Below are 15,779 nucleotides of genomic sequence, written 5' to 3' on the forward strand. Positions count from 1 at the left end.
TGTCAATTCATTCAGAACGCTGTGTACAACTAACAGAAGCATAGAGACCCTTAAAGTTTTAGGGGTTCTGGGAAGCAGAGGCCTCTAGCCGTTCTACTAATTATTGTATCTGAGCTTTGTTAATTAGAAATAAATTTAAACACTTCGGGCCTGATATTCAGCTGCTGGTGATTAGCGTTTTGTTGGCCGGCAGTGGTGCTAAACCCAGAAATTTCATGCTTGGCCATGTCTGAGCACCGGCATTGAACTTCCAGGTTTCCAGAGACGGCAATGGGTTACCGCATAGAGACAGGACTGACTTTTATGCAATCCTATTTAAGCAGTTAATGTAGCTGGTTAAGTTCTGAATGTCAGTTGGCCAAGTGCTGCCTCTGGAATGCAACTAATGCGCAAATTTTGAGTTTGGTATGTGAGGAACTTGGGGGGGGGGGGGGGGGGGGGCTCAGAATCCCTAATGTTTGTATATGCAGAGCACTCCTCTGGAAAATAAAACAAGGGTTACCTGTAAGATTTATTTCATCCCCTCCTAATTATTCTGTGTGCTCTTTTCAATCCTTGCCAACTAGATCAGGCTGCAAGGTGGCCTTTTGAAATTGTGCAAAGACACCCATGTGACCCACACGCCTTCTAACTAATCTGGACCCAAAAACATGTTTACACATTTAGTGTGATTTGTTGGGCAAGCAGTGGGATAACGGGAAGTGGACCCTTTTACTGAGACAGATGTGTGTGGGTGAGAGACAGTTATGCAAGATCTTGGGGTGGGAGATGTGTCACAGAATGGAAAAAAACCCTGATTTTCCTGTATTTTTGCTGACCAATGTTAAGGTCACTTCTAGGGCAAGATACTATACAAGACAGCTTAAGAATTTATTGACTGTGAACTTTGATACAAGCTTTTAGAAGATAAGTATATGCATATAGAACGGTCCAATGTAATTAAGATAACTTTAATGGACATTTGGATTTGAATTAATTCATGGGTCAAGATTTCCTATGTTTCATGCAGTTTGAAAGCACATTGTATCTGGATAGTGTAAAAGGGAAGATGGGAACAGTCTGCTAGCTTAACCACAAGCTCAGTTGGTATATAGTTTGAATATGTGATATAAAAAACTGCTGAAGTAGCATGAGGAGGTGGGCTTGGAATTTGTGACAAGGTAAGGTGGGAGAGAAGTTACTAGTAGGTGGATGAAGATAGCATGACTGTGACTCAGAGCCAGATGGAATGGCATAACTGCTATTCTAAGAATTGAGGTATGAACCATAGGTGGGGCCACAGGGGCATGGGCCCCCACAGATTTAGCCTTGGTCCCCCCTGCTTTCTACTACTACTACTTAACATTTCTAAAGTGTTACTAGGGTCACGCAGTGCTGTACAATTTTAACGAAGAAGGACAGTCCCTGCTCAAAGGAGCATACAATCTAATGCTTTCACCCCCCCCCCCCCACTGCTGACCCTCCCCGCCACATTCGACCCCCTCCCACCGCCGCCAACCCTCCCCCGCTGTCAGGTACCTTTGCTGGCGGGGGTCCCAAACCCCTGCCAGCCAAAGTCCTCTTCAGCGCTGGTCTCTGGTGCGTTGCTGTGCAGGACGTCAGGACTCACAGAAACAGAATCCAGATCAGCAAACGCGCCGGACTCGGAGACCGGCGCTGAGGGGGACTTCGGCTGGCAGGGGTTGGGGACCCCCGTCAGCAAAGGTACCTGGTGGTGGCGGGTTGACAGCAGCGGAAGGTCAAAAGTGGTGGTGGTGGGGGGGGGGGGGGGGGCTAAAATGTGCCCCCTGGACCCCCCATCCTGCTGAAGTCTGGCTATGCCCCTGGTATGAACTGATAATTGATAGAAGTCAGATCTGTTGGATTAGGAAAGTAGACGACTGGTTAGTGGGATGTGCTAAGATGGTAATTAGTTTCCGGATTATTGTATAACATGTACTAAATCAATTATATAAAAATGAGGGAAATCTATGTAGGCTGGGCCTCCTTGTTCCCAGGGCAGTGAACTGGCATGGAAATAAGGCAGTCTATCTAATAATTTCTTTTCTGTATTTCAGCCTTGCTATAAGCCTCTGTTTGAGCTACTATTTACTTGTTTCCAGAATAAACTTTTCTTTTTATTTCACTTCTGAGTAAGTATTTGTTTTATTAGAAACTAAACCTAGAACGTGGGTGTTCAAGCAGTAATCAGTTGGGGTTTGGCTAACAACGGTACAGATCCCAACAGCTACTAACCAGTTATTTTCAGCAGGCAATTTAACAAGCTAGGAGCTGTTTCTGGCCGGTTAAATCACATTGATTATCGACCCCTAAATTGTCAGATGAAAGCCTGTTTATCTTTTAGAAGGCAAGCCAGTAAATACAGCACACATGCACACTCCTTCAACATTACATAAGGCTGTGTGCATATTTATAAAGGATCTCTCAGCTCAGGATTCATTTGGACCCTATCAGGACCTTCTGTTTTGGAGTGATGGTTTCCACCCTTTGGAATAAACTTACCCTCTATCTAAGACATGAACATTCCAAAAATAAATTTAAGGCTCTCCTAAAAGCATTTCATTTTTCTATTGCTTTTCAGACCATGGTTGATAGATAACTTGGAGGGGTGATTGATTTAACTGGTTGCTTGCTGAAGTGATGGTGCTGGTTGAACGTCCCTTCTGTTCGTTCCTATCCCCATTTTCCTTACGTTAAAATATTGTAAATTCTCCATTCTCATGTCATACGTTGTGTTGTTCTAGTTTATCTCATGTTAGATTGTGTCTCTGAGACCCTTTTCCGTATTTTTATATTGTAAACTGCTTAGATTGCCTAGGATATACAGCAGTATATCAAATAAAATTGAACTTGAATAGCAGTATCAGGAGACAGAAGAGCTTTGCTCTACCCTAAGGCAGGGGATAAGAACAGTAAACTGTAGCTTTAACTATTTTTCACTCCGCATCTTAATTCCTTTTTGTTCTGAATTCTTAAAGATGTTCAGCAAATTTTAATGATTCAGAACAAAGCCTTGAGTTTGTGGAAGCAGAAGCAACTGGCAGAGTTGAGTGATCCCTAGGGACAACAGCCTCCCAAGCCTTAGCTGGTCCTGTCCCAGAACCCTGAAATCCCACGGGCAGTAGATCTGACAGCTCTGCTACCACAAATTTATGTGCCCCTCTCTGTCTGCAGATGAAGAGTCTCCAGTGAAGAATTCCACACAGAAGGTTGCCAACAGCATGATCGTATCATACCATTTCTGCAAAATCTTCACTGGCTACTAGTATGCTACAGAGCCACATTTAAAACTCTTACCACAAGGCTCTGAAAGGAAAAGCGTCACAGTACTTGAACAGGATTTCTCCTTCCATGGAGCACTCCTAACCATATTGTCACCACAAGAAATCAGGCAATGAAAAGCCTACCAACATGCCTTCTCAACAGCAGCCCCACATTCTGGATCTCAATCTCAGAAGGGCTTTGACTAATGTTCTTGTCCCAAAACTTTAACGAGTGAGGCGGCTGACTAGCTAGCTACTCACATCCAGAGTAACATGAACAGCACATACTGCAGAAGGACAAGCTTGCTACATGAGCTCGGAGATCAGTTACGTGCACCTTCTCCAAATGCCCATACAAATTTTTATTTCAAGTTAACATAAGAACATAAGAATAGCAATACTGGGTCAGACCAATGGTCCATCTAGCCCAGTATCCTGCTTCCAACAGTGGCCAATCCAGGTCACAAGTATCTGGCAGAAACCCAAATAGTGGCAACATTCTATGCTACCAATCCCAGGGCAAGAAGGTCTCCCCCATGTCCATCTCAATAGTAGACTTTGGACTATTCCTCCAGGAACTTGTCCAAACCTTTTTTAAACCCAGATACTCTAACCGCTGTTACCACATCCTCTGACAATGTTCCAAAGTTAACTATTCACCTTCTTTTATTCATCCCAACTCCTTTGTTATATTGTATCTTACTTCATGTCCCCTTTGCTATGTTTTAATGTATATTTTGCTATCATGCTTCAAATTACATGAATGTTTTTCTATGTTTTAATGTCTACTGCTGTATGAATGCTTTACTGCATTGCAATGTGTCGTATACTGATACTATTGTGATTTAATTTGAATATTTTCAAGTTTACTTACTGTTCTTTTTACACATTCTTTATTGAATGGCTTGAGGGGGATATATAAGCATATCATAATATCAACAATAGCTTGCTCTCCTTTATCCTATTCCATGGCACATTTTTTTTGTCTTGTCTCCCATAAAAAAACATTCCTTATTCTTACCCAACAATCATTCTTCACAACAATCACTCCACCTACTCGATCATCCCTGTTCCTCTCTCCTCTTCCTCAAAACACCAGGAGAAATTGTGTTCGCTCTGGTTGTTGAACTATTTCCACTGAATCAACTGGCGTCGACTAAAAGCACGCTAAGTGCGATTTGGTAAAGGTTGTGTTGCCTTGCATCATGGTTTTTGTGCATCATGCAATCCACCTAAAAATCTGCGCTGTTTATAGAATACGCCTATGATATATAGGATCACTAACATTTCCATGCACTGTATAGAAACCAATCAGCGCCGATTTGACGTCAACACGTAAAGACGTCATGATGTGATGCACCTGGGGACACTGGCAAAAATGGCTTTGCACAGAAGGCAGTCTAATTTTTCTCATGCCAATACTGTATTATTGGCTACCCTTTTTGTCTGCAAGGAGAAATGATATTTTGTCCTTCCAGGCCACAGAGAATCTTATCTTGGGTACAGGAGGACCTGGGAGAGATTAACTGTTTCCTACAACTCCCAAGCCTCCTTCCCCAGGGATGAAAGTATACAAATTACTGTGCACAAGTTATATTCATGATGATTGTAGTGGTTAGCTGGCCCTGAGGAGGGATGTTCAAAATCCTAGCAGCTCAGGGGTACAGGGATTTCTGCCTCTTAGAATGGGAAAGCCTGCATCCCTGAAGAAGGAAGTGCAAAATGCTAGCAATCAGGTGAGCAGGCACCAGTAAAGATGCCCACTTGGAGGGGGCATGCCCTTCCAAGTACATGTGCCAGTGAACACAGCCCTGGCCTTCCTGGCAACCAACACCTTTCAAAGGCCTCTGGGAGTTGCAGCAGGAGTGAGCCAGCTAACTGCCTCACGCATCGTAAACCACTTTCTTCAGGCCTTTTTGAAGAAGGGACACCCTTTATATCCAGTTCCCCATTTGTATGGCAGAACAACAACAGACACTGATGGCCTGTTATCAGCTAGCCAACTCCCTTATGTGCTGGGTGCAATCGATTGCACAAATGTGGCCCCCTCAGGCCACCTGCAACTACTGAGAGTACCAAAACTGCAGAATCTAACACTTGCTCAACATGCAAGTGATCTGCAATGGAAATCACAGACGTGTGTGCGAACCTCCCAGGATCATGACATGATTCATATATCTTTTCAAGGTCTGGCATCCATGATGCTTTCCAGAGGGGAGAGATCCAAGGCGGCTGGATATTAGGCGAGGAACATCCTACAATCTCAACACCCTTGTCTTCATTGACTACATCTCTCTTTCACCACAGGTGCGTGGCCAGTGTGGGCCCAGTGGTCTGGAGGTTGAAACAGAACACACTTGTGGAATCTGACAACATGCAACAATACACCATTCAAAATGATTCTCATTCAACTTAAATCAAGCCTACCTATACACAACCCTCCTGTGCTACCTTGTGTCTTAAAACGTCTAGCCAGAAGGATGCTAGGCTGCATAGAGAGATATAACCAGCAATAGAAAGAAAGTGATGATGATGCTGCCCAAGTTGTAAAGACGGCCCCACTTGGAGTATTGTGTTCAGTTTTGGAGGCCTTATCTTGCTAAGACATAAGACTTGAAGTGGTTCAAAGGAAAGAGACAAAAATGAAATGGGGTTTGTGCCAAAAAGGTCTATGAGAAGAGACCTGAATAAGTATACTCTAGAGGAAAGGAGGGATGGGATATGATACACAGACATTGAAATATTTGAAATGTGTTAATATGCAAAGAAAACTTTTCCAGAGAAGGGTAAGAAGTAGAATTAGAGGACAAACAGAGGATACAGGGGTTGGCTTAGGAGTAATGTTAGGAAGTACTTTGTTATGGAGATAGTGGTACATGCCTGAAATGCCCTCCTGCGGGAGGCAGTGGTGATGAAAACAGTAATGGAATTCATAAGCACAAAGGATTCCTATACGGAAAGAGAATGGAATAAAAACAACTTAGCCGTGCTTAATTAGCAAATCGAGTATATGATAAGTAAGAGTACTGCCAGGCAGATTTCTTTGGTATATATCCTGATCATGGCTAGATAGATCTGGTTGGAGTGGAGCGGGTTTTGAAGGCAACTCCACAAGTTGAAAATTAAGCCAGTGCTGGGCACACTTCTATAGTCTGTCACCGGAAAATGGCAAGGACAGCACAAAAATTAAGTATGTATATATTATTATATGATATATAATAGGAATTATCTTGTTGGGCAGACTGGATGGACCATGCAGGTCTTTATTTGCCATCATCTACTATGTTACTTTGAGCTTCTATCCGGATGTGTTGTGAATGATAATTTCATGAAGTAGGGACTAAAATTCTCTTGTACAGTTCAGTCTTGCTCGTGATAAAAATGGAAAAACCAGGCAATTCTGTGCTTGAGATCATAGTACTTTATTCTGATTCTTCAGCTCCAAGATCCTAGTTTCATGAGTTCTCCATGTAATCTTCTTGGCAGGAGATATGGTCTTCTGCATGTTGCAGGTCCACTGCATGTAACTCCAGTCCCTCCTTGATTGAGTCAATGAAGGATTGAACCTTTGAAATTTTATCTATGAAGGTATAAGTCAACTCCCAGAAGGCCTTATCCTGTAGCATGAGCTCTGTTTGCATGATCTACAGTGGCCATCTTGGATTCAACTTGCTTGCTCTTTTCTCTCAGCGTCTTTTGTGCTTTAGCACACTTGCTCAAGTTGCCTATTCTACACTATGATATCATTCAGGGGTTTCACCAAACTCCATAGTCAGTATGTTGATTGATCATTTATTGTAAGACAATAGCTCGTAACTCTCTATTTAGGCATCTGCTCAGCAGTCATCACATGACCAATAATTTGCTGTTCTAAACATGTACTATACTGACACTTGAATGATTTATTATGGTCACATTCTCAGTATAATTGTAAATTGACTATGTTCAGTTTACACTTGATGTACACTGCCTTGGGTGAATTTCTTTAAAAAAGCAGTTAATAAACCTTAAATAAACAATTCTGCAAGAAATAAGCACCGTGCTCCAACTCCTATCAGGAGTTTTGTACTGCATTTTGTTACTCAGCCATTATCCTTCATGTCGTGGCCTTTTTATCACATGAACACAGATACATTATCAGCACCCATGGCAGGGGGTACACAGGTGCATTTTTCTCTACTGAAAAATGGGTTGACTGCCAAGTGGTAAAGGATTTTAACGAAAGAATTCTACAACAATGTTGAGGAACAGACACTGCAGGCAGTTAATTTCCTCGGCGTCAGCTCTAGAAATGAAATGTACATCCACAGCTGTGAATATTTTCTACTGCTTGGCATTTTCATGTGATTTCATTGTATAATTATTCCCATTTACTGGCAAGCATAGCAGATTTTCCATAATTTCACTATTTTATCGTAGGTCACAGCAGAACAGAATTTCTAACACAGTTTTATAATTTTTATACTAATTATTATAGTAAGATCAAATATATCACCAATGACTGCAGGATTATTAAACTTACTATCTTTCTGAAGAAGTATTTGATTTATATAATTTAATTATATGGTGTACCCACTAAAAGAATGCTACCCTGTGCCAGATGTAATCATAGAGTGATCCATATACTAATTTCCCTCCTTACCTGATATAATATACTTAGAGAATGTGGCCATGAATGGAGGGATAAGATGCCTGCACTCTAACTGGTTAAGTAGATGATCTCCCCATGTGGGTGGATCTCAATGTCCTGGGCTTCCTTACAATTGAAAATATGACTGTTTTTAATTACTTATTATGTTGCTATTGTTTTATTGATGTATTAATTTTAGCATATTATAAACTGCCTTGAATGATCGATATATCACACTGGCAGGACATACGATTTCTTAATATATAAATACATTATACACATATCAGTCTCTCCCACAATAAATGGAAAATGGTTGACCAGAGCCAATGTTACACATGCTGTGGCCAAGGGGGCACGGCAATATGGCAGACTGAGCCGTGATGGCATTACCTGCTCCCGAAGAGGCTGTGCATGGTTTTCTGCTCTTGGCATTTTTCCTCTCGAGCTTGTTTGGTTTTTTTTCTTTGATGCCTAACACTAAACGGAAGGGGAGCGTAAAGGTGCAGCTGCTGCTGGCCCAAACTTCCTCCCCTGCACAGCAGACCCTTGACCAGTTTGCTGCCAGTCCTTGAGGACTGCAGGAGCACCCCCAGAAAATTTGGAAAATGCAGACCAGGCCCAGGACTTCCTGAGCCATTACGTCAAGCTCCATCCCTGGCCGCCTTCAAATCCGGGCTAAAGGCCTACCTGTTTGATGCTGCTTTTAATTCCTAACTTGTCACCTGCTCATAACCTTATCTTGTCTTCCTCTCTTCAATAGTCCCTTTTCCCTATGTGTCCTATCTGTCTGTCCTGATTTAGATTGTAAGCTCTTTTGAGTAGGGACTGTTCAATTGTGAAGTGCTGCATATGACTGGTAGCGCTATAGAAATGATTTGTAGTAGTGTAGTAGTAGGATAGGGGTAATAGTTAGCAAGATTTATCAGCAATACTGGAAGATTCGACGTCTGAGGTCAACCAACAAGCAACACTTTTCATCTCCTTTGTCTTTGAACAAGACTTAAAACACTGTGATTAAATTGTTTTTTTTTTTTTTTTGTAATTCCCAGAAACTTCTTTGTTGTCAAAAAGTATGGTTCTATCCTGATTTGACCAGAGTCTACTCAGGATCGACGAAAACAATTTCTGGCTATGAGAGAAGATACACATAGTTTGGGTGCCTCATTTCTGAGTATACTACTGTAAATGTATTGCAAAGTGTCTGGGATTAAAATGTATTTTCTTTGAACCACAACACATGAAGGCCTTCATAGAGTTAAAAAAGGTCTTCAGGGGGACTTAATATCTTGATTATGACTTGGAAGAACTGGTAGACGTTATGTTCGGTTAGAAGGCCTTTCCTTTTATTCTTCCCACTGTTTTTCTCAGCCGTACTCTCCCCTTAGCTTAATTGTGGTCTAAGGAAGAGACTTTTTGCCTTGTCTCTCTGAATTTCATGAACAAGTGTGTACTTGTACTTTGTTCTATTAGATATGAATAAATAATAAATTAAAATAAAAAAACATGCAGCGGCCCCGCCTCCTCTGACCAGCCTTCCTGCTTCCACGAGGGCTGGACGTATCATAAGGAAGGCTGGTCAGAGGAGGCGGGGCACGTCATGCCGTCAGCGTCAGGCCGAAGCCCCGAAGCAAGCTGTAGAACGATGTTGGCGTGCGGCGTGCCTGTGCCGCTACCGGCAGCAATGAGTGATGTAAATCAAATTAAAGGGACCAACCACAGGGAGGGAGTGAGAGGGATAGATGCCGCATCAGGAGCTAAGTGGGGGGATGAGAGAGAGATGCTTGGGGCTTGCGGCTGGGGAGGCTTAGCCTCCCCAAGCCTCTTATACCGGGCGCCTATGGAGCAAGGTACATGAGGTCTTTGGTTGCCTGTACCCCCGGCTAGGACCATTGGGAGTATTGAGGGATCCTGGATTGAGAGAAATAAATACAGGCTGATTACAAGAGTAGTTGTTGCCCCTCTAAGTGGAAACTGAGAAGGAGAAAGAGCTTCAGGTGGATAAGGGGAATCCAGCCTGGAAGAAGGAACCAGAGCAGGGGAAGCCTGTTCAAGGCCAGAGTGTAGCTGTGCGAGGTGCACTGCTGGAAGAAGGACAACCTAAAGGGTCTGTGCCTGAAAGAGTCTGGATTGATTTCAAGAGTAACAGAAACAGCCTTGGAAATTCCTATGTGAATGGAGTCAGGCTCTTCAAAACAGACCAGAGACACTGGATGAGGATAGTGAACTTTAATGGATAATGACTCAACAAGGTGCCTTCTTCAGGAATCTGAATATACACGTCAAAAGATAGAGTCTTCAATGTACGAACTGTGAAAAGACGTGGTCTTTAGAAAGACCTTTGGGGTCGTGGTGAATTCTGCTGCTTGTGTACAGTACTTGAAAGCTCTAAAAAAAAAAAAAAAAAAACTCTGAAAAAAGTACCTTGTTGAGTCATTATCCATTAAAGTTCACTGTCCTCATCCAGCGTCTCTGGTCTGTTTTGAAGAGCCTGACTCCATTCCCACTCCATGTTCTCACTGAGTGACTCCTCATGGGATATTGGTGTTCTTTCATTTATGGTTTTCGTTGTGTCTTGGCATTATTCCTGACACAACAGGATGGGTGAAGGACATGAGTCTGTGTAAATATGTACAGTATTGGCTTAAACCAAGAGTAAAGGAAAGGGACCGAGAAGATCAAAGATAGTCTTGGATGTAACATATACATAAAGGGTTTGAGGAGTTTAATTGCCGGTTACAAAAGTTCCGGTAAAGTTATTTGCATTCTACACAGTCCGGGAGTGCAGAGTGATCTTTGGCATGAAAGATGAATGCCTGGTCTTAGACTAAAAGGAGAGTGTATCCAAGAAGTAGTACTTCCCAACTCCTAATATCCTGGATCTCTATTCCGGACCATTTACTCATTCCCAAGCTCGACTGCAGGCGAACTGGGACTTGAGTGCGGTGTGTGATCTCCTATGACACCATAACCAGAGACAGAATAAATTGTGTTTTCCCAGTAACTCGGGTCGGGTTTTTGCGGATCTGAGCTAGTCAAGGGGCGAGAGCCGGGTTACATCTTCATAGTGGGATGTACACACAATTGAGGAGGGGTTTCATACTTTAGTCAGTTTTCCCATAGCAACGTCTGAATGATGCTTTAAAATCCTACTTCATTTTTGGGGCATACATTTCATTCCGTATGAATAAATGTTTAACCAAAAGAATGCTGAAAATGAAGATGTGAATGGAGTCATTTTAATGTCTACAATGGTATGATGATGCCCAAATGTAATACAAACACTGCATCTGTCTGTGATAGAGGACAATGTCACTCACCGTCTGGCACAGAAGAACCTCTCAGCTGGGATCAACCTCAGCAGAGGCTAAAAGGGCAGGTTCTGTACTATTCCATACCTGTAGCTGTCTCATCTTATGCAACTGCTGCCGGAGGTCGGAGATGTTGTGTTTCAGATCGTACAGGCTGATCTGCATCATGGTGGCACCGGTGGGCAGAGGAGGATGGCTATACTCAACAGTAGTTAATGAATTCTTTCCACCTGGGGCCTGAGCAGCTCCTACAAACAAAAGCCAAGAGAGTTAAGTGAAAGGAAGAGGTGAATAATATACTTTTATTTGGATCTGGCTCACATTGACTTAAATTCAAGTACTCTACATACTTTTGTGTCGAGCTTATAATCTAATAGCTCCTTTTACAAAGCAGCGCTACCAATTAGAGTGTGCTAAATGCGAAAAACCCATTTGATTCCCATATTCAGTGCATGCTAATTCGTGTCGCCGCTTTGTAAAAAGAACCCTAAGTTTGTACCCGCGGCAATGGAGGTTTAAATGATTTGCCAAGACCACAAGGAGAACCAGTAGGATTTAACCCTGGTTGTTAGTTCACTGCTCTAACCAACAGGCTACTTTTCAAGAGGGTTAAGAAAAACAAAGAGCACAATAATATTACTTTTCCTTGCAACATGTCTGCTGTAATTACAACACAGGTCTGGCACATTTTTCATGTTATTACTTAAACTATCTTTTTTTGGTTTTGTGTTTTTTGGAGGAAGGGTTTTTTTAAATTTATTTTTGTAGCCTGGTGATTTCTTGCTACTCCTTTGGGCTTCCAGAACATTTATTTATTTATTAAGATTTCTTTACCGCCTTTTTGAAGGAATTCACTCAAGGTGGTGTACAGTAAGAATAAATCAAACATTAGCAATAGGCAATTACAGCAGTAAAAATATTCAAATAAGAATACAAAGTATGGCACAGTATACTACTTGCAATATCAACACAATATGTAATAGTACATTTTAATTGACAGCATAGGGTATAATGTCAACACAATACATAATAGAACATTTTAATTCACAGTGTAGGGTATAAGCAAGTAAGAGGAGTTAAAAAATAAGGTGATTAATTTAAAGAAAGTTGCACATGAGATCAGAGAGATGGTTAACATATAGGGCTAGGTTTACTAAGCGCCACTATGGGTGCATTAGCGTTTTTAATGCCCATAAATGGTTTACGTGCGTTAAATGCTAACGCCTTTCTTCCAAAACATACACATTTAGATCTTTGTCTGTCCCCATACGTTTTATGACAAAAGAGCACCGATCATTTTAGTAGCCACCCTCTGGACCAATTTATCCTGTTTTTCTTTCTAAGGTATGGACTGCACTGTACACAATATTCCAAATGGGGCCTCACCAGAGACTTACACAGAGGTACTGTCACCTTCTTTTTCCTGCTAGCTGTTCTTCTCCCTATGCACCCAAGCATCTTTTTGGTTTTTGCTATTGCCTTTTCGACCTGTTTGGACATCTTAACATCAAATACGATCACCCTCGGAGCCTGCTATTCTCTACTGCACAGCAGCACAGCATCCTTGCATTATTCCACTGAGTTTCTGCAGCCCAGATGAAGGACCCTGTATTTTGTAGCATTGAACCTTAGCAGTGAATGAAACTTATAAGCCCCCTAGGGTCAGAGTTCCTTCTTTCTGATTCATCTCCTTTCTTATGAAGGTGGTTGGTGACCAGGATCAAAGGTGCTCAGGCTTTCTAGATTACAGAGATATCCTGATGTCCTCACTTGGACTGCTGAGTTATGGAAGGATCAAGAAGACAAAATTGGTGAAGAGGAGTTAACTTCATACTCTAATTTGAGATGGACCTCAGGACTTATCTAGAGAATTTTTCTGTTGGAAGTCATTGGAAAGACAGCTCTGCAAGGAAGCATTCTACTGAATTGTGTTTTGAAGAGTCAACAGGAGAAACTTACTGTTATGTTTCTTAGTGACTGATCTGTACTCAGGATTGCAAGTACCAGAAAGAGGAAACAAAAGGACGGCCTTACTCCATAAAAAGCATATTATAGGTACAAGTGGTCCCAGCGGAGGGGCACAAATGATCTCTAGTAATCTCCGTATAGGTTCATGACACAGCTGCACCTTGAATACTGTGTGCAGTTCTTGTTGTCTCATCTCAAAAAGGATATATAGCAGAAGAAGAGGTTCTGAGAAGGGCAACAAAAATGATCAAGTGGATAGCACACCTTCCTTATCAAGGAAGGCCATAAAAGTTATGGCTCTTTAGTCAGGAAGAGAGATGACAGAGAAAGGACATGACAGAAGTTTCTAGAATAATGAGTGGGATGGAATGGTTGAAGATTATTTAATCTTTCAAACAGCATTAAAACAAGTTTACTCCTCAAGAAAACAATCACCTGCAGATAGAAAGCATTTTTTCATGCATGTCTTAGTGTGTTATTGGTCAATTAGCACAGGTTTTTGGCCAGCAGCACACATTAATCTGTGTTAACGTGGCTATTATATGAAACAATCTTGGCGCAAGGCAGGCAAAGGAGCTGTGCTGCATGCTGATCAGCTAATTATGTTAACATTTAATAAGCTTATACCAACTCTTTTTTCATACATTATACCCAGAGACATAGATAATGCTTCCAGGACTTTTCGAAAAGGATCAGATTTTCCCCCAAAAAGCAGCCCAATGAACTGCCTCTCATTTTGTTGAACAAAACCATGGTAAGCTAGTTGTAAGCCTCACATCTCACCCAACTCCCACCATATCCCTACCTGGCGCTGCTAGGTGGTAAAAAGTGTTTTCCCCCTAAAGGTTTGCCCCTTTCTGAAAATAGTTAGAGCAAGCACTGTCTGACCCTCACCACCACCTCCTGACAGTTCAATATCCCTGGTGGCCGGGAGAGGGGGGGGGGGCAGGAGTGATCTTCAGTCAGTCTTGCCCTGGTGGTGCCATTCTTCAAAATGGTAAGAACACAAGACAAGCCATGCTGAGTCAGACCAAGGCCCACTAAACCCAGCATCCTATCTCTAACAGTGGCCAGTCCAGGTCACAAGTTATCTTGCAGATCCCGAAAAACAGATTAATTCCTCAAAGCTTTCCCAAGTCCATCTACCCTGCTAATCATTCCTTGTGGACTTCTCCGTCAGGAACTTGTTCAAACCTCTGAACCCCACTATGTTAGCCACAACCACATTCTTGGGAAATAGATTCTATAGTTCATTCCCTATTTAAATGTTCCAACCCCCTCATTGGACCTCCTCAGTTGTCTCTTTCCCAAACGAAGAGCCCTAATCTATTTACATTTTCTTTATAACAGAAGTGGTTTATGCCCTTTATAATCTGTTAGAAGTCTCTAAAACTTTTCTATTTCTGCTATATATATCCTGTTTGACAAGGAACTGTACACAATGCCAGAGATAGGGTCATTACTTTTTAAAAGTGCTTAAGTAAAAAGCAAAACTTCTAGATTCAAAAGTAGTGAAATAAAAGTAGAAAGTTTTATCTTAAAAAAAAAAACCCAAGTAATAATGTACAGCTCTTAAAACTGTTTTTTCACTAAAAAGTAAAAAGTATTCTTAACAAGTTGGACCACAGAATCTAGTATGTTTACAAGCTAACTTCCAGGAGGTCCAATAAGGTCCTTCCTACTACTACTAATCATTTCTATAGCGCTACTAGACGTACACAGTGCTGTACATGTCATATGCAGGTACTTTCTCTGTCCCCAAGGGGCTCACAATCTAAGTTCCTAGAAAAAGACCACCATCCTGAGCATTGCAGTGGGCAGAAGAACATTAATACACCTACTGGAAAACAAAACAAGCTAGATTAGTACAGATTAGTCCTACACAGACACTTGATGCTAACAGAAAACCTGGCCTTTTTCACACATTAACAGAGGTAGCCCCTTGTGCAATACAGAATAAGTAACCACACACTAAAAATAGAAATATGTAAACAATCTGAACCCCCCCAAGAAGACATACTTTGCATACAGTGCAAAATATAAAGACAGCAGATGTAAATGTCAAAAATTTACATATTCCAATTGCTACATTAAAAACTAACAAATAAAACAAAAACAGAAAATAAGGTGACTAACTTATTAAATTCTTTTATTAGTTTTTGGAGGCAAAAACCTCCTTTAAGACAAGTCAGAACAAGCATACTATTACACCAGTATACTGTCCAGACCTGAAGAAGTAGATTTTGGTCTCTGAAAGTTATTCAAAAAATGTATATAGTCCAATATAAAGATATCATATTATTTTTTTGTTTTTTTTCTTTTCTTTATATTTATTAACTTTTTTTCTTTATATTTATTAACATTACTTCATCCTAAATTAAAAATAACATTCTTTTTTCTACCTTTGCTGTCTGGCAACTGCCTTCCTGTCTTCTTTTAACTCTCTTTCCAAGAGTCTCCTGTCCATGTGTCATTTTTTCTCTTCTTCTTCACCTCTTCTACTATAAACAACTCCAACACTGATCTGTTCCAGCTCTGTGTGTGCTTGAGCATTCCCAATATTGAGCAAACCCTTTGTGTCCAGGGAGGGGTAATTTCTACTGCATTTAG

The 15,779-nt window shown here is 41.4% G+C and overlaps 1 protein-coding gene across 1 annotated transcript in view; it reads right to left on the minus strand.

The window, feature by feature from the left end:
- Positions 1–15,779, minus strand: part of KIAA1217 (KIAA1217 ortholog) — a 656,634-nt gene that overhangs the window by 77,023 nt on the left and 563,832 nt on the right. The window contains exon 9 of the mRNA XM_030201398.1: positions 11,289–11,449. Coding sequence (XP_030057258.1) covers positions 11,289–11,449 — 161 coding nt within the window. The remainder of the gene's footprint in view (positions 1–11,288; positions 11,450–15,779) is intronic.

This window comes from Microcaecilia unicolor, chromosome 1 (genome assembly GCF_901765095.1).
Source record: "Microcaecilia unicolor chromosome 1, aMicUni1.1, whole genome shotgun sequence".
Classification (NCBI taxonomy): Eukaryota; Metazoa; Chordata; class Amphibia; order Gymnophiona; family Siphonopidae; genus Microcaecilia; species Microcaecilia unicolor.